Source organism: Ranitomeya variabilis, chromosome 7, assembly GCF_051348905.1.
Source record: "Ranitomeya variabilis isolate aRanVar5 chromosome 7, aRanVar5.hap1, whole genome shotgun sequence".
Classification (NCBI taxonomy): domain Eukaryota; kingdom Metazoa; phylum Chordata; class Amphibia; order Anura; family Dendrobatidae; genus Ranitomeya; species Ranitomeya variabilis.
The window spans coordinates 56,889,730-56,909,959 of NC_135238.1; the positions used below are offsets into that span (position 1 = coordinate 56,889,730).

General features: G+C 46.3%; 1 protein-coding gene across 2 annotated transcripts in view; it reads left to right on the top strand.

Annotated features, from left to right (window-relative positions):
* Positions 1 to 20,230, top strand: part of SNX29 (sorting nexin 29) — a 565,512-nt gene that overhangs the window by 45,735 nt on the left and 499,547 nt on the right. For both annotated transcript variants that reach the window (XM_077275156.1, XM_077275157.1), the window contains exons 8-9: positions 2,716 to 3,097; positions 16,154 to 16,272. In XM_077275156.1, coding sequence (XP_077131271.1) covers positions 2,716 to 3,097; positions 16,154 to 16,272 — 501 coding nt within the window. The remainder of the gene's footprint in view (positions 1 to 2,715; positions 3,098 to 16,153; positions 16,273 to 20,230) is intronic.

Here is a 20,230-nt window from a genome sequence, read left to right on the forward strand (position 1 = left end):
GTAACACAGTACAGGAAAATTAGTGGGTATGGCATAATATATAATGCATAATAAAGAGGGTACAATATAAATATTATAAAATGTCCATATCAATACATACTATCAAAATAACTGCATACAAATGCTACCAAAGTACCATAAATCTTCTTAGTCCATGAAAATAAACAGAACACACAAATATACAGAGTATAATACACATACAGTAAATAACTCATATAGACATAGTGAGTATACAGTATTATGGTTTCAGGAAAAACCATGGCTAGAGCAGATCAATAAACAGAAAGTGTTATGAACAAAGCCTACTAACAATATGCATAAATAGTGTTTACCTGATAGAAGCAGCAAGCCAGGGACCCACCAGACCCGACGTGCGTTTCGCTATTGAAAGCTTCGTCTTGGGGACGATTTTGAATTTCTGTCTCCAAGAAGAACAGACTTTCTCGAAATTTATGAGGGCATCTCCTAAACATGTATTTTATGGCACGATACATACTTCTGTATCACACACATCCAGCAAGATGGTAAGATTGATTTCTATGCCTTTTTCACTACATGTAGAACAGAAGTGTCTAATCCAGAATTTTGTAAGACCCCTGAACCATTTCATGACTTCCGGTGGTCTTTTGGTCTCTTGGTCCTCCATTCAGTGGCCTTAGTGGTTGGGAGATTGATGAACAGGATGTCATCCCTTCTAGTCCCGGTGTAGAGACCACTTGGGTGGTAGCACTGGACTAGCAGAGGCTTGAAGTGATATTATCACTTTCTTCTGGACACTAGCAAACTCCTAAAAGTTAAAGGGGTTGTTTGGTTGTATGATATTGATGATCTATCCAGGCGAAAAGTCATCAATACCCGATCACCTGGGGTCCAACACCAGGCACCTTCACTGATCAGCTGTTTTCAGTAATGACCGATTTTAAACATTGAGCAGAGTTGGAACAGCACTCTACGCTATATAGTGATTGCTGCCAAAAAGTGCGACTTAACTCCTATTCACTTTAGTAGGAGCTGAGCTGCAGTACCTGAGTCCGTGCGCTTTACCATGTACAAGGCCGTTCTGTTCAGCGTCATTCACCGTTCACATCCAGCTGCTGCGAGAACTGATAATCCGCTTATCGGTGTGGATGATGGGTGTTGGATCTGGAAAAGAGTCTCTATAACTTTTAGTTTATTGAATGAATGAATGAAATCTCTGCTCACTGTGGGCTTCGGAGTCCCGTGGGTGGAGTGACTCATTGATTGACACCAGCGTTACCCTTATGAAAGTACAAACAGACATAGCCATCAATCACTAAAGGGTAGGTCATCAGTATCAGAAGCCTGGACTACCCCATTGATGCTTCTCTACAGTTTTTGCAAAAAAACAGCAGAGCAAAATAATGTAGAACAGTTACTTATGTGTACAGATCCTAATATATAACATAGGAAGCAGTTGGTAAAAAAACTATCATACAGTTATTGGTTACTGCTAGTGATGAGCGAACGTTCTCCACAAAAACGTTGCTTTGTGATCAGGCCAATGAAGACTACTCGGTATTGAATACGAATGGAGAATTTTCCTGAAAACAGACACATTTCAAAATGTCATTGCCCTGATCACAGAAGCAAAGTTTTTGTGGAACAACAACTATGTTCTATTTGTTTTAGGCATAACGGGTTAGGAAAACACACTTTGGACCCAGGAACAAAACATAAATAAAAATTTGTTATAGTGTAATTTCCTTTTTTTTGGACACTATATACACAAAATTATTCTGGCCTGTGGTCATAAAATCAAAGTTTGTGCTGAATGAAGTCGTTTTTCCATAGTCTTTAAACATAAGCAGCTGAAATATTACACTTGGAAGCAAGGAACAAAAATTGTGTTACATAGTGTTGTATATTTTCTGCTCTTTTTAAAGAGTTTTTTTTTTTTTTTTTTAGAGAGACGTGAACATGAAATAAGACCGATGTGTTAGATTGCACGGTAGAAGTTTTCATTTTGTAGAAATTCCCTTGAATGAACCTTCTCTTCCTTGTTAGTAGTACTTTCTTAAAGGGAATCTGTCACCTAATTTTGGCCCTATAAGCTGCGGCCACCGCCATTAGGGGCTTATCTACAGCATTCTGTAATGCTGTAGATAAGCCCCCGATGTAACCTGAAAGATAAGAAAAGCAAGTTATATTATACTCACCCAGCGGCGGTCCCGGTCCGATGGGCGTCGCGGTCCGATGGGCGTCGCGGTCCGGTCCAGCGCCTCCCATCTTCATGCGATGACATCCTCTTCCTTGCTTCCTGTCGCGGCTCCTGCGCAGGCGTACTTTGTCTGCCCTGTTGAGGGCAGCGCAAAGTACTGCAGTGTGCAGGCGCCGGGCCTCTCCGACCTTTCCCGGCGCCTGCGCACTGCAGTACTTTGCTCTGCCCTCAACAGGACAGATAATGTACGCCTGCGCAGGAGCCGCGACAGGAAGAGGACGTCATCGCATAAAGATGGGAGGTGCCGGACCGCGACGCCCAACGGACCAGACCGCCCCTGGGTGAGTATAATCTAACTTGCTTTTCCTACCTTTCAGGTTACATTGGGGGCTTATCTACAGCATTACAGAATGCTGTAGATAAGCCCCCGATGGCAGTGGCCGCAGCTTATAGGGCCAAAATTAGGTGACAGATTCCGTTTAAAATATGGCAGGAGAGGGGAAGAAAAAAAAAATCTGTGTTTTTGTTTTCTGTAGATGTTAAAGTTAAAAAGGATCGAAAAAAGAAGAAGAAAGTGACGACTATCATCTCGTTTGACGATGACTGGGATACGGAGGACTCTCATCTGGCGGTGGCTTCAAAGGCGGCAGTGAGTGGCATGGAGAGTTCAGAAGAGCACTCTGACAGGTCCTCCGCCGCCATGTCCAACTTTGAAACGCAGTTTGAAATGAACTTGAATGACAAAGAAAATGCAGACGGCTCCTGGAGAAACCAGTCTCAGTGTGTTAATGGGGATTTCGGTTATAGAAAACTGGACGTGAAGAGCATAGATGATGAAGACTTGGATGACTACGACACATATGAAGCACAAGCTGTCAGAAAGTCCGACGTTAGAACGGAGAGCGTTTCTGCCGCACAGTAAGTTCCTCCTAATCACAGTGCCGCTTTGTAAGTGTTTTTCTAGATACGATCTCTCTGTAGCTCTGTCATTTCGTACGATGCTTTTTTGTATAATGCCCGTGGTGGTTTGCTTTATGGTAAATCACGTCCCTTTAACAGTGACGTGCCTCTACTGAAATCCGACAAAATACTTCTGATCCGTCACAGGAACATGATACAGAAGCCGTGACAGCGAGACTTTTTTGTCTACTGTTTCTCGCACCGTATGCTGTAGCAAGAGTGAGAATCTGCCATTGAGGACACGATTTGTAACAAAAGCAGCCCAAATTATTTCCCAACTTCTATGGGAATCCATTTTGGATTTTTATGGGGCGAAATCAAGCACTTTATGTAAGAAAAAAAAGTTACGTTTTGTGGCAACTTTTTTTCATCTTTTTTTTTTAAGATTAGTAGGAATTACATTTTTTAGTGCAGCCTGATGTATTCTCCACAATTGAAGATTTGAACTTTTTTTTCTCTCTAAATTTTTAAAATCTGTCTAATTCTTTAAAGGGGGTAGTCACTACTAGGACATCCCCTTCTCATGCCCAATGTTTGCCCCCACTAAAATGAAAAAGCTTATAATCGATGGTGTGTCAGGTTCCCAAACAAAATGCATGAATTTAGTTTAGTGCTGACCTTTCAAAATTACTTTGGTTCTTATTTTATTTATCGTGGGTGGCAGAACAATTAATATATGTAAAATGTTTACAGCCTTAAAAGGGGTATTCTCAAGTTGTCTCTTGAGCAGCTCATAGGTCTGCAGTCTCCTTGCTTCCTGTTTGCTGCTTTGCTCCTTCAGTGACCGTTCTGATTGGGCACTTTGTCTGGATGGAACACGTTAACAGTCTATTAGTGTTTGTTCTGAGTCTACACTGTTATTGCTATATTTCCATATAGCTATAAAGGGGCATTGAAAACTCACAGGGCAGTGAGAGCTGTGATTAGGAGACCTATTCGGTAACCTGCTGGAGCTGGATGCCAGGGATTGTGATTATGCAGGACTGATAAGAGCCCTATTAGGAGCTGCACACATTTGGTCAGGCTCTGGTGCCCATCTTCTTTTAAACAAGCTGGACACTATGTAAGATAAAAGCTCTCACAGCAGAAGAATAATACCTGATAGAAAAAAACAAATCAATTGCAATCTTTCCTATTTTCATGCTGTTCTAACTTTCTAAAGCAATTTTAAAACATGAGAATACCCCTTTTATGACTCTAACCAGACCAGAAAGTCCTGTGTAGCACACTTAAAAAGGAAGCAAACGTTGACACAAACACAGGGCTTGAAGTTATGCAGCTTAGGATGGCCTAGGTGTGTTACACTACATAACTAAGCCATCTTGAGTAATCTAATATATCAGGGCAGAGTGGACTGTCCCCACTATACAGTCTTTTTTGCCCATGAATGCTCAACATTAAGGATCCATCCTCACTTAAAGGGGTTGTCTCATGTTCGTAATTGTTTAAAGTTGGAATGTACTGGTAAAATCATGCGACTTTGTAATTTACTTTTTGTTAAAGTCCTTTACAGTCCTTTTTGTTCTACTGAGGAATTTTTTAGTTTTCAGTTCACAGCTCATTGTTTGCAGTGGATGGTTTCTTAGGCAAGATGCTCTTGCTGCACAGTTTGCAAGGGTAGCTCTGGCAAGCTTCAGCTGCCCTTCACATCTCGAACCTGCGTCCATTACCAGCGGGGGCGAAATTACAATAGATGCAGGGGTTGCAATTCCACCCAGGCCCTGGAGCCTAAGGGGCCAAAAAAGTCCCTAAAAAGACCAATTCTATTAAATACTTGCAATAATTGGGGGCCCATGAGCTTCAACTTATGCCACTGGCTTCGAGCAGTGGAGAGGACATAGTTCGGGCCATCTGCTCATCCAGCCCGAACTGTCAATCTTCAGGAGTACACTGGTCACCGGCAAGATGGAAGTTGGAAAGAAGGAGAACATCACACTCCTGAAGAACAAACACGCCTGTCAGATCAGATCCCATCAGTCAGACTTGTTAAAATTGTAAAGTTGTGCTCGGATCTGTGGGACCCCTAGTAGGGCCATAAGCCAAAGGATCCAATTTCATAAAGTAAAGATAACTTTATATGGGCAAGAGTGACGGCGTAAAATAAAAAAAACAAATATAATGTCAACACTTAAAATAAAGCGCGTCCATATAAATGTACAGTATGTTTTATAGTACTTTTTCTGCATTTCCTAAGTGGTGCAAGAAATGTAGTAATGTAATGAGCACAGTTTGATGTAATCAGCCCCCAGGTTGGTATACGCAGTTATGGCGCTCGGTGCATAGCGTGATCTCCATATATTCTGAATGTATGCGGTAAAATAACCCGATTCTGAGCCAACTTTCAATTATACACTCAATAAAGCATCTGCACGATAGCAGGTACCGGGGATACTCACATCATCCAATCAGCAGTAGTCTCTGCATGAGGTTTTTAGTGCACACGAGGTAAGTTAACGACCAAGTAAATATCAGTTTTATTTTGGATGGAAGTTAATAGAACACTAGGATCTAACTTTTTAATGTTCTGTCTGTAAATGCTTTCCATGAGCACTAAAACTGAGGTTTATCCATAGATTCCTGTGGACTCGTCTCCAGATTTCTCGATTCAAACTGCATACAATAGTTAATAGAGCTCTTAGACCTGATGATACAGGTGTACTTATTTTAAAAATTCATGTCAGAATCTGCTGTAGAATCTTTTTTCTCCTTCACCACATTGGGGGACACAGGACCATGGGTGTTATGCTGCTGCCACTAGGAGGCTGACACTAAGTGATACACAGAAAGTTCTCTCCTCCCCTGCAGTATACACCCTCCTGCTGGCTCTCAGCTAACCAGTTCTTGCTTAGTGTCTGTAGGAGGCACACTGGATTTAAACCTTGCTATTCCGGACGAAGGGGGCGACGGATTCTTTCATGTTCCGATCTCCGAACCAACAACAGGCGAGCACGGGAGTTTCACCTCTCCGTATCCTCTCCTGCGACGTGGGAAGCCACTGCCTGAGCTGACCTTTTTGGGCGACGGGACCCTTTTCACGGGCACCGATCTCCCCCCCGACTAACAGACGAGCACTGGTGTTTTTACCTCCAGTATCCTCTTCTGCAGCCAGGCCTTTTATTGCCGGACATCTGCCCTGCCCACCAGGTTTCACCCTCGGCTGTACAGAGGCACTATACCACCGTGGCGTCCGTGCAGCCCCCACTGCATCACCACTGAAAAAGAGCGGATGATGGAAGGAGGCGGACGGTTCCTCTCCACCCCCCTTTCATGGGGATGGTGGATGGAGGCTCCCCTAACCCTGCACCGTCCCTTGTTTCCCTGACATTTATGGGGTAAGTGCAGACGGCGTGCACCCCTACCACTGTGTATGGCCATAGGGGTCGGTTGTTTTCTATGGCGGTCACCTTTTCTGGGGTGCTCCTTAGTGGCAGAACCATTACGGAGCGCCGCGATTCTCTTCCCCGCGGTCCGCGGGTGCGCGCCGGCCGAGGCCAGAAATTTAGTCCCCGGCTTCGGCCCCTTACTAGGCCGCACTCTGGTAGGCTCTGCCCACTCCACACATCACTTTTACGGCCCCGCCCACGCTTCTGGCGCTTCTCGCTCCCTGCGAGACTTCACTTCAGGGTCTCGGCAGCCATCTTCCTGCAGCACGCAGCGCTGGCCGGCCTTCCCACTCACTCCCACGGAGGATCTTCCTTTTCCACTCTATTGCTGGGGCACAGGACAGGGTAAGGAGACGGCTTTATCTGCTTCCCTGCAGCGATATCCCTCAGCTTCCCTGTCTCCTCATAGCAGCTCTGTGCATTACATTGGGGTACAACATGTCCCAGTCAAGGGGTAAAAAGGTCAATAAGGTTCATACCACCTTTTTCTCTGCTTGTACCACCTGCCAGGCTCCTCTTCCCAAGCCTCAGAGCTCCCCGTTCTGCCCATCCTGTGATGCCCAATGTGCCCAGGAGCCCTCCGCCGCTACCGACCCCAGTGCTCCTGGCCCCCCTGAGTGGGCCACATCCCTGTCCCAGTCCGTGGCCTCACTAGCTAAAGCTATTGAATCCCTTCATGACCCCTCTGGGGAGCGGGGCGTTCATTTACCTGGATTAAGAGTCCCCTCTATTTCAGGGGAATCGTCGGCCAGCAGGGGCCGCTCTCACCCACAGGAGGTTCGGACATCCACTAAACGGATCCGCACTACCTCTCCTGATCATTCACCGCGCCATTCAGCCTCCAATAGCTCCACTTCTCGCTCACCCTCTCCAGAGGCCAGAAGCGATCACGACTCTGAGTACGAGTCTGAGGCGTCCATGGACCCGGATTCTCCGGAGTTCCGTTCAGCTGTTGACTCCCTCATTGAGGCTGTCAATCATGCGCTAAAGGTTAATGAGGACCCTAATTCAGCTCCGGATCACGCAGTTTCCTTCACTAGAAACAAGCGATCCCATAAGGTGTTCGCCTCCCATCCGGATTTTCTGGAGATAGTTAAGAGGCACAGGGAGCGACCGGATAAACGCTTTACGGGCAAGAAGGCTCTGGAATCTAAATATCCTTTTTCCTCAGAGCTGGTAAAGGATTGGACAGAGCCACCGCTGGTGGATCCTCCGGTGTCGCGTTTGGCTACCTAAACGCTGTTATCAGTACCTGACGGTACATCAATTAAAACTCCCACAGAGCGCCAGTTGGATTCCCTGGCGCGATCAGTGTATGAAGCCTCAGGTTCCTCCCTATCCCCTTCCTTCGCCGCGGCCTGGGTCGCCAAAGCTATGGTTTCCTGGGCAGATACTCTAGCACATTCCTTTCAGGACCACGCTCTTCCGGCTGAAGCGGCAGACCTCGCCAAACAAATTTCTATGGCAGCAGTTTATGTGATGTATTCATCTTTAGACGCAGCAGACTGTGCGGCCACAGCGGCTTCAAACGCCGTCACCATCAGGAGAGCTACACTCACTGGCCACTTTATTAGGTACACCATGCTAGTAACGGGTTGGACCCCTTTTGCCTTCAGAACTGCCTCAATTCTTCGTGGCATAGATTCAACAAGGTGCTGGAAGCATTCCTCAGAGATTTTGGTCCATATTGACATGATGGCATCACACAGTTGCCGCAGATTTGTCGGCTGCACATCCCTGATGCGAATCTCCCGTTCCACCACATCCCAAAGATTTCATGTTGTTTACGCCAAATTCTGACCCTACCATCCGAATGTCGCAGCAGAAATCGAGACTCATCAGACCAAGCAACGTTTTTCCAATCTTCTACTGTCCAATTTCGATGAGCTTGTACAAATTGTAGCCTCAGTTTCCTGTTCTTAGCTGAAAGGAGTGGTACCCGGTGTGGTCTTCTGCTGCTGTAGCCCATCTGCCTCAAAGTTCGACGCACTGTGCGTTCAGAGATGCTCTTAGGCCTACCTTGGTTGTAACGGGTGGCGATTTGAGTCACTGTTGCCTTTCTATCAGCTCGAACCAGTCTGCCCATTCTCCTCTGACCTCTGGCATCAACAAGGCATTTCCGCCCACAGAACTGCCGCTCACTGGATTTTTTTTCTTTTTCGGACCATTCTCTGTAAACCCTAGAGATGGTTGTGTGTGAAAATCCCAGTAGATCAGCAGTTTCTGAAATACTCAGACCAGCCCTTCTGGCACCAACAACCATGCCACGTTCAAAGGCACTCAAATCACCTTTCTTCCCCATACTGATGCTCGGTTTGAACTGCAGGAGATTGTCTTGACCATGTCTACATGCCTAAATGCACTGAGTTGCCGCCATGTGATTGGCTGATTAGAAATTAAGTGTTAACAAGAAGTTGGACAGGTGTACCTAATAAAGTGGCCAGTGAGTGTATATGGCTTAGAGAGTGGCGGGCGGATTCCTCCTCAAAAAAGTCTCTGATTTCTCTCCCTTTTCAGGGCGGACGCTGATTTCTCTCCCTTTTCAGGGCGGACGCCTATTTGGAGAAAAATTGGACCAACTTATTTCCGATGCTACAGGGGGAAAACGCAAGTTCCTCCCACAACACAGACCAAAAGCTGCTTTTCAGCGCCAACAGTACTTTCGTTTTCGCCCCTTTCGAGGTGGCCCTTTCTGGTCCAACTCCGCTGCATCGTCTAGATCAGAACGATCTACACGCACAGACAGGGACTCTCGGCCTTCTTACAAACCAAATCCGTCATGGAGAGGAAGACCTAGACAACCCAGAACCAGAGGTTCTAGACCTGCCAGATTCCCTTCACAATGACTCGGGGAGTATTCCAGTCGACACCACCAAGGTAGGCGGACGCCTGCTTCTTTTTTGTCACGCCTGGCTTTCCGTCATCCCCGACAAATGGGTCAGAGACCTGGTGTCGTCTGGTTACAAAATAGAATTTTCCGTCTCTCCTCCAGCTCGCTTCTTTCCCTCTCGTCTCCCGAGTTCAAGAGCTCAGTCACGCGCTCTCCATTGCGCCATCGATTCCCTCCGCCAAAATGGAGTCATCGTCCCGGTTCCGGAACACGAGAGATTCAAAGGTTTCTATTCAAACCTCTTCGTCGTACCGAAGAAGGACGGGTCCGTGCGCCCCATCTTGGACTTGAAACTCCTAAACAAGCATGTAAAGGTACGACACTTCCGGATGGAGTCTCTTCGGTCGGTCATTTCCTCATTGGAGCGAGACGAGTTCCTAGCATCAATAGACATCAGAGATGCTTATCTTCACATCCCAATCTTTCCGCCACACCAAAGATTCCTCCGCTTCGCCATCCGAGAAGACCATTTTCAGTTCACGGCCTTGCCCTTCGGTCTTGCCACAGCACCCAGGGTATTCACGAAGGTCATGGCGGCGGTCATGGCCATCCTGCACTCCCGAGGAGTGGTCGTGTTGCCATACTTAGACGATCTTCTGGTCAAAGGTCCATCTTTCCATGCCTGCGAAGCAAGTGTCCGCATTACGTTGGATTCCCTTTCGCGCCTTGGCTGGTTAATCAACCTGGAAAAATCCTCCCCTGTTCCAGCTCGGAGGATCTCTTTCCTAGGCATGATCCTAGACCTAGACACGTCCAAGGGACTCATCTTTCTTCCTCGGCCCAAGGCCCAAGCGCTTCAACAGGGGGCCAGGACGCTGTCTCGCCCGCAGTCCATTCGGTTTGCCATGAAGATCCTGGGGATGATGGTGGCTTCAATGGAGGCGATTCCCTTCGCCCAACTGCATCTCCGTCCTTTACAACAGACTCTTCTGGACAACTGGGACAGGAGTCCCTTTACCCTCGACCGCCCATGCCCTCTGTCCCCGCGGACCAGGCAGGCGCTGGCGTGGTGGACTTTGGACTCAACTCTCCACCAGGGAAGGTCTCTTCTTCCGATCCATTGGCTGGTGGTGACCACCGACGCCAGTCTCCTCGGCTGGGGTGTGGTGTTTCTCCACCACACTGCCCAGGGGCGTTGGTCAATGCGGGAGTCGAAACTTCCCATAAACATTCTGGAGATCCGCGCTATCAGGTTTGCCCTGAGACGTTTTCACCCTCTGCTAGCGGGTCACCCAGTCTGAATACAGTCGGACAACGTCACAGCTGTGGCGTACATAAACCACCAAGGGGGCACTCGCAGCAGGGCAGCAATGCAGGAGGTCACATACATCCTCCGTTGGGCCGAGGACAACCACTCCACCATTTCCGCAGTATACATTCCGGGTGTTGAGAACTGGGCGGCAGACTTTCTCAGCCGTCAGGGTCTTGCCTCGGGAGAGTGGGAGCTCCATCCAGAGATTTTTCATCAAATCTGCCTTCGCTGGGGGACTCCGGACGTGGATCTGATGGCATCCAGGCTCAACGCCAAACTCCCCAACTTCATAGCGCGTTCTCGGGATCCCCGGGCCGTTGGGCTGGATGCTCTGATATTCCCATGGCACCAGTTCCGATTCCCGTACGTATTCCCTCCACTTACTCTGTTACCGAAGGTGATCCGAAAAATCAAGATAGAGGGGATTCCGGTGATCCTTATCGCCCCAGATTGGCCGCATCGCGCATGGTACGCGGAACTAGTGCATCTCGTCTCCGACGTTCCCTGGCGGTTACCAGACTGCCCAGATCTACTGCGTCAAGGACCAATTTACCATCAGAGCTCAGGGGCCCTACGTTTAACGGCGTGGCTGTTGATACCTGGATCCTAACTCAAGCTGGTTTCTCCCAGCAGGTCATTTCCACCATGATCAGAGCTCGCAAGATATCTTCCGCTCGCATCTACCACCGCACCTGGAGAGCCTTCTTCTCTTGGTGCAGACTCCGCGGTCGTCCCCCTCTCGTTTTCTCCATTCCCTTCATTCTGGAATTTCTCCAGTCCGGCTTGGATTCCGGCCTAGCCCTCAGTTCCCTCAAGGGCCAGATTTCAGCGCTATCGGTATTTTTCCAGCGTAAGATCGCTACTTACTCGCAAGTCAGGACCTTCATTCAAGGGGTCTCCCACGTGGTTCCCTGTTATAGACCTGGTGGTTAGGAACATTTGAAATGACCTGATAGGTAAACCAGAAATATAGGACAAGCTCTGGGGATATGGGAACTTTACTGACCGCAACCCTGATCCTATAACACACACTACACTGTGTTCCAAATTATTATGCAAATTGGATTTAAGTGTCTTAAAGATTTAATTGTTTTGTTTTTCAAATAAACTCGTGGATGGTATTGTGTCTCAGGGCTCAATGAATCACTGAAATCAATCTTAAACACATGTGATAATTAGTTTTCCAGGTGATTCTAATTAAAGGAAAACTACTCAAAAATGATGTTCCACATTATTATGCAGGTCATAGGTTTCAAGCAATATGGGAAATAAAAAGGATCTCTCTGCTGCTGAAAAGCGTTAAATAGTGCAATGCCTTGGACAAGGTATGAAAAAATTAGATGTTTCACGAAAACTTAAGAGTGATCATCATACTCTGATGAGATTTGTGACTGAAACAGAGCACAGACAGAGTTCATGCAAATAAAGGCATAATGAGGAAGTTTTCTGGCAGACAAATTCATTGGATTAAGAGAGCAGCTGCCAAAATACCATTACAAAGCAGCAAACAGTTATTTGAAGCTGCTGGTGCGTCTGGAGTCCCTCGAACCTCAAGGTGTAGGATCCTTCAAAGGCTTGCTGTGGTGCATAAACCTACTATTCGGCCACTCCTAAACAGTGTTCACAAGCAGAAACGGTTGCAGTGGGCCCAGACATACATGAAGACTAATTTTCAAACAGTCTTGTTTACTGATGAGTCTCGATCAACTCTGGACGGTCCAGATGGATGGAGTAGTGGATGGTTGGTGGATGGCCACCATGTCCCAACAAGGCTGCGACATCAGCAAGGAGGTGGAGGAGTCATGTTTTGGGCTGGAATCATGGGGAACCAGCTGGTAGGGCCCTTTAAGGTTCCTGAAGGTGTGAAAATGACATCAGCAAAGTAAATAGAGTTTCTGACTGACAACTTTCTTCCATGGTCTAAAAAGCAGAAACGTGCCTTCAGGAACAAAATCATCTTCATGCATGACAATGAATACCTCTGAGTAATTGGCTGCTATGGGCATAAAAGGAGATAAACTCATGGTGTGGCCACCATCTTCCCCTGACCACAACCCTATAGAGAACCTTTGGAGGATCATCAAGCAAAAGATCTATGAGGGTGGGAGGCAGTTCACATCAAAACAGCAGCTCTGGGAGGCTATTCTGACTTCATGCAAAGAAATACAAGCAGAAACTCTCCATAAACTCACAAGTTCAATAGATGCAAGAATTGTGAAGGTGATATCAAAGAAGGGTTCCTATGTTAACATGTAACTTGGCCTGTTAGGAGGTTTTGGAGTTAAATAGCTTTTTTGTTCAGTGAATGTGACCTCCTAATGCTGCAAATTCCACAAATGAGCATTTTCAGTTCTTTAAAACATATCAAATGTTTAGAAATTTTACTGTGCCTAATAATTTGGAACAGTGCATTTTGAGTTTTTATTCATTTTGGAGATTATACTGTTATCATTGGGAGGTTTCTTCAATAAAATTCGATGTATACTCTAAAGGGTGATGACTTTTATTAGACTGACTGTCATTTGCACTGACCATTTAGGAAAATCCGAGAAAAATGTCATTTGCATAATAATTTGGAACATAGTGTATAGGCAGCCGTGGAGCGTACCTAACTCTCCCTAGACGCCTCTTCACAGCCTGAGAGCTAGCTACCCCTAGAGAGAAACAAAGCCTCACTTGCCTCAGAGAAATTTCCCCAAAGTAAAGTCAGCCCCCCACAAATAATGACGGTGAGTTAAGAGGAAAATACAAACATAGGCATGAAAACAGGTTTTAGCAAAAGAGGCCCACTAATACTAAATAGTAAGAGGATAGCAAGGGAACTGTGCGGTCAGTATAAAATGCTACAAAAATATCCACGCAGAGAATACAAAAAGACTCTCACACCGACTCACGATGTGAGGGCGCACACTCTGCACCCCAGAGCTTCCAGCAAGCAAGAAAATAGCATATAAGCAAGCTGGACTGAACTTATCATGTACTGAGAAACATTTTCCAAAAACAATGAGCAAAATGAACTAGCATGAACTTAGCTTCTCCTGGAGGAGACAGGTCACCAGAGAAGTCCCAGAGAGATCTGAACCAATACTGAATACAACGACAGCTGGCAACAAGTAAAGATCTAGGTGGAGTTAAATAGGAAGCCAGCACAGCAGAAAACGAGGCAGCTGGGAGCCAGCTAAGGACCAGCAGTATCACTCAAAGCCACCAGAGGGAGCCCACGAACAGAACTCAACAAAGTACCATTCATGACCACAGGAGGGAGCCCGAGAACGGAATTCACAACAGTTCCCCCCTACAGAATGCCACTAGAGACCTGGGATCTCAACTTGGTCCTGAGCGTCCTTCAGGAACCTCCGTTTGAACCTCTACAAGACGTCCCACTATCTATTCTCTCTTGGAAGGTGGCCTTCCTTGTGGCAATAACGTCTATCAGGCGTTGGCCGCTCTTTCCTGCCGGGCACCCTTCCTTTCCTTCCACCAGGACAAAGTAGTCTTACGCCCATCTCCCGCTTTTCTCCCTAAGGTGGTGTCATCGTTTCACCTCAACGAAGACATTATTCTTCCCTCCTTCTGCCCACAGCCAAAACATAGGGTCGAGAAGGCCCTTCACACTTTGGACGTGGTACGGGCTCTCAGGAGGTACGTCTCTAGGACTGCCTCTTTCCGTAAATCGGATTCCCTCTTTATCCTCCATGAGGGTCACAGGAAGGGTTCAGCAGCATCCAAGGCTACGATAGCCAGATGGATCCGATTGGCTACGATAGCCAGATGGATCCGATTGGCTATCCAAGAAGCTTATCGGGTCAGGGGCAGGCCCATCCCGGCGGGGGTTAGGGCTCACTCTACTCGGTCGGTTGGTGCCTCCTGGGCCATTCGGCACCAGGCGTCGGCGGAGCAGGTTTGCAAGGCCGCAACATGGTCTAGCCTGCATACCTTTGCAAAGCACTACAATGTCCACACTCATTCTTCCGCGGATGCGGCCCTTGGCAGACGTATTCTGCAAGCGGCCGTTGTGCATTTATAAGTCGGATGGTACACAGAGTTATTTGGTTGTATTGTTACCCGCCCAGGGACTGCTTTGGGATGTCCCATGGTCCTGTGTCCCCCAATGTGACGAAGGAGAAATAGGGATTTTTGTGTACTCACCGTAAAATCCTTTTCTCCGAGCCACTCATTGGGGGACACAGCACCCACCCTGTTAGCCTTACGGCTCGTTACCTTTTTAGTTCTTGACCTTTTCTGTCATGTTATACTCTGTTATGTATTATATTGTTATTAATCTCCTACTGCTTTTGCACTGAACTGGGTCTCTGGAAGCCAGCATGAGGGTGTATACTGCAGGGGAGGAGCTAAACTTTTTTTGTCTCAACTTAGTGTCAGCCTCCTAGTGACAGCAGCATAACATCCATGGTCCTGTGTCCCCCAATGAGTGGCTCGGAGAAAAGGATTTTACGGTGAGTACACAAAAAACCCTATTTTCTGAAAGCTTTAATGTCTGATATGGAAATGTTCATCTAGATATTGGGTAGTAAAAGTAAAAAAATAATGTTTTGACTTAGGTGTACAAATAGATACATTGGCCTCATCAGGTCTAAGAGTTCTGTTTAGTAATGTGTGCAGATTGTACCGTGAAATAGATCCTCTAAAAGAGTTGTCTTGCATAGGAAATATTTTTTGGGATAGGCTTTAAAATAACAAAAAATAAACCTTACGTAGGTATTCCGGTACCTACCATTTCAGCACTAACGCTGTAGTGGTCCATGCTGTTTATCACATGGTGTCCACCCACCATCACATCTATGAATGGTCTCAGCTGCAGGGAACATTGCTATTATTCTCCCCCCCCCCAAAAAAAACAAAACCTTTATATCTTAGACAATCTGTTTAACACGTTTGTAGATGATATTTAAAGGGTTTTTCTAAAGTATGATTTACAGCAGAAGCACGTCGCTTTACAGCAGGAGCATACCCCTCCCCAGCCTTCCTGTTTGGTGGAGGGGGAAGTGTGGACTCCAGAGCGATTGACAGTTCTGATCAGCAGCTTTGCCTTTGTAGCATGGGATGCACGCAGAAATCCTGCCACTTTCAGAGCAGCGCATTCAAGCTGCATAGGAAAGAGCTTGTAAGCGCTCCTTGCTTAGGAAATGGCCATAGACAGCAGACCGGCCAGCAACCCAGGCAGTGAGCAGTAAACGATGGCCTTAAACTACAAATCCTCCTGTTCTTGAGAATGGAGAGGATTTTAAATATCGGGTAAATGGCCAGGTTTCTTGTTTTTACAAGCTCTTTGCAACTTTAGTGATTTATGATGATGAGGAAACCCCTCTAAAGGATGTCCTCACAAGATCACATAATGATTAGTGTGTGGCTTCCTTCTGTGAGTTGTAGTACGTCATCTTGCACAATGTACAGAAGCTTTTGTTTCATACGACTGTCGATTGGATTGTTTGGTATGAGATGTGAATTGCGGTTTCTCTTTATTTCAGGACACCTGTAGGAAGTTCAGAAAATCCCCAAGTTTGCTGCTGGACACCTTTACAAGTCTTAGATAACAACTCTGAGGTCTTATTCCCTGTAAATGCTGCAAGTTCCTACACCCACTCAGGTAGTGTACAATGCCTTCTCTAAAAGTTGTATTGTTCTCATTCCATGAACTATCCACAGGATAGGTACTAAACTTTGTGATTGGCAAGGGTGCTCCGATATTGGGAATGGCCTTTGAAATGCCCCATCGAAATAGAGCCATGTCCCGACTTGGAGCGCCACCACTAGCGATGGGCGGACACCTGGATGTTCGGGTCCGACGGGTTCGGCTTAACTGTTACAAAAAGTTCTGGTTCGGGTACCAGAACAGTCCCTGAACCCGGACCCTATTCACTTGAATGGGGTGCCCGAACATCCAGTGTTTGCCATGCTGTCATGTGAATGACAGCGCGGCAAACACCGCTTCTGATTGGCGGTGAAATCATCCCCGTCGGTCAGAGAGCTGCGAACCCAAACAGTAACAAGGACTTCCTGGTGAAATCCGTGCTCGGTGTCTGTGTCCGAACAGTAAGTGCTCAGTACGGACGCCGAACTTTAACCCCTTTCTGACCTCAGACGGGATAGTACGTCCGAGGTCAGATCCCCCTCTTTGATGCAGGGCTCCGGCGGACATTTTGAACAGCTGACATGTGCCCGCAATAGCGGCAGGTGAAATCGCGATTCACCCGCCGCTATTAACTAGTTAAATGCCGCTGTCAAACGCAGACAGCGGCATTTAACCGGCGCTTCCGGCCGGGCGGCCGGAAATGAGCGCATCGCCGACCCCCGTCACATGATTGTCAATGCTTCTGCATTGTAACCATAGAGGTCCTTGAGACCTCTATGGTTACTGATCACCGGTAGCTGTTAGCGCCCCCCTGTGGTCGGCGCTCATAGCACACCTGCATTTCTGCTGCATAGCAACGATCTTATGATCGCTGCTATGTAGCAGAGCCGATCGCGTTGTGCCTGCTTCTAGCCTCCCATGGAGGCTATTGAAGCATGGCAAAAGTAAAAAAAAAAAAAAAAAAAGTAAAAAAAAATGTGAAAAAAATAAAAAAAATAAAAAAGTTTAAATCACCCCCCTTTCGTCCCAATCAAAGTAAATCAATAAAAAAAAATCAAACCTACACATATTTGGTATCGCCGCGTTCAGAATCGCCCGATCTATCAATACAAAAAAAGCATTAACCTGATCGCTAAACGGCGTAGCGAGAAAAAAATTTGAAACGCCAGAATTACGTTTTTTTGGTCGCCGCAACATTGCATTAAAATGCAATAACGGTCGATCAAAAGAACGTATCTGCACCAAAATGGTATCAATAAAAACGCCAGCTCGGCACGCAAAAAATAAGCCCTCAACCGACCCCAGATCATGAAAAGTGGAGACGCTACGAGTATCAGAAAATGGCACAATTTTTTTTTTTTTTTTTTTTTTTTTTTAAGGAAAGTTTGGAATTTTTGTTCACCACTTAGATAAAAAATAACCTAGTCATGTTAGGTGTCTATGAACTCGTACTGACCTGGAGAATCATAATGGCAGGTCAGTTTTAGCATTTAGCGAACCTAGCAAAAAAGCCAAACAAAAAACAAGTATGGGACTGCACTTTTTTTTGCAATTTCACCGCACTTGGAATTTTTTTCCCATTTTCTAGTACTCGACATGGTAAAACCAATGATGTCGTTCAAAAGTACAACTCGTCCCGCAAAAAATAAGCTCTCACATGACCATATTGATGGAAAAATAAAAAAGTTATGGCTCTGGGAAGGAGGAGAGCAAAAAACGAACACGGAAAAATGGAAAATCCCAAGGTCATGAAGGGGTTAATGTTCAGGGTCGCCCATCTCTAGCCACCACATCATCCATTGTTAATGTGACCGCCAGGATAAGCCAAGCGCTGTACTTGGCTATCTCCGTTATGGACAGAGCATTTTATAGCTGACGTTCTCTGGACTGAGCAGGTGATACATTTTACTGTTGATAATATCTCTTTAATAACTCTTTAACAACAGAAGCGCGTTTCGCAGGAAATGCTTTGACCAGGGCGCAATGGGAACCTTGTGAAACGCGCAAAGGTGTTTTTTCCTTTGGTGTTTCTTATAATGGTAGTAACTGGACAAAACTATTATTAACCCCTTTCTGACATTGGACGTACTATCCCGTCGAGGTGGGGTGGGCCCGTATGACCACCGACGGGATAGTACGTCCAGCGCGATCGGCGGCGCTCACGGGGGGAGCGCGGCCGATCGCGGCCGGGTGTCAGCTGACTATCGCAGCTGACATCTGGCACTATGTGCCAGGAGCGGTCACGGACTGCCCCCGGCACATTAACCCCCGGCACACCGCGATCAAACATGATCACGGTGTGCCGGCGGTACAGGGAAGCATCGCGCAGGGAGGGGGCTCCCTGCGGGTTTCCCTGAGACCCCCGGTGCAACGCGATGTGATCGCGTTGCTGTGAGGGTCTCTTACCTCCTCCTCGCTGCAGGTGCCCGGATCCAAGATGGCCGCGGCATCTGGGTCCTGCAGGGAGGGAGGTGGCTTACCAAGTGCCTGCTCAGAGCAAGCGCTTGGTAAGCCTGCAGTGCTGTAAGTCAGATCGGTGATCTGACAGAGTGCTGTGCAAACTGTCAGATCAGCGATCTGTGATGTCCCCCCCTGGGACAAAGTAAAAAAGTAAAAAAAAAGAAAAATTTCACATGTGTAAAAAAAAAATAATTCCTAAATAAAGAAAAAAATATATTATTCCCATAAATACATTTCTTTATCTAAATAAAAAAAAAACAATAAAAGTACACATATTTAGTATCGCCGCGTCCGTAACGGCCCCACCTATAAAACTATATCACTAGTTAACCCCTTCAGTGAGCACCGTAGGAAAAAAACAAAACGAGGCAACGAAGCAAAAAACAACGCTTTATTATCATACCGCCGAACAAAAAGTGGAATAACACGCGATCAAAATGACGGATATAAATAGCCATGGTACCGCTGAAAACGTCATCTTGTCCCGCAAAAAACGAGCTGCCATACAGCATCATCAAAGAGAAAATAAAAAAGTTATAGTCCTCAGAATGAAGCGATGCCAAAATAGTTGTTTATTCTATAAAATAGTTTTTATCGTATAAAAGTGACAAAACATAAAAAATGATATAAATGAGATATCGCTGTAATCGTACTGACCCGAAGAATAAAACTGCTTTATCCATTTTACCAAACGTGGAACGGTATAAACGCCTCCCCCAAAAGAAATTAATGAATAGCTGTTTTTTTGTCATTCTGCCTCACAAAAATCAGAATAAAAAGCGATCCAAAACTGTCATGAGTCCGAATATGTTACCAATAAAAACGTCAACTCGTCCCGCAAAAAACAAGACCTCACATGACTCTGTGGACCAAAATATGGAAAAATTATAGGTCTCAAAATGTGGAGACGCAAAAACTTTTTTGCTATAAAAAGCGTCTTTTAGTGTGTGACGGCTGCCAATCATAAAGATCCGCTATAAAAAATGCTTTAAAAGTAAATCAAACCCCCCTTCATCACCCCCTTAGTTAGGGAAAAATAATAAAATTAAAAAAATGTATTTATTTCCATTTTCCCATTAGGGTTAGGGTTAGGACTAGGGTTAGGGCTAGGGTTAGGGTTAGGGTTGGAGCTAAAGTTAGGGTTAGGGTTGGAGCTAAAGTTAGGGTTAGGGTTGGGGCTAAAGTTAGGGTTAGGGTTGGGGCTAAAGTTAGGGTTAGGGTTGGGGCTAAAGTTAGGGTTTGGATTACATTTACGGTTGGGATTAGGGATGGGATTAGAGTTAGGGGTGTGTCAAGGGTAGGGGAGTGGTTAGGGTTACCGTTGGGATTAGGGTTAGGGGTGTGTTTGGATTAGGGTTTCAGTTATAATTGGGGGGTTTCCACTGTTTAGGCACATCAGGGGCTCTCCAAACGCGACATGGCGTCCGATCTCAATTCCAGCCAATTCTGCATTGAAAAAGTAAAACAGTGCTCCTTCCCTTCCGAGCTTTACCGTACGCCCAAACAGGGGTTT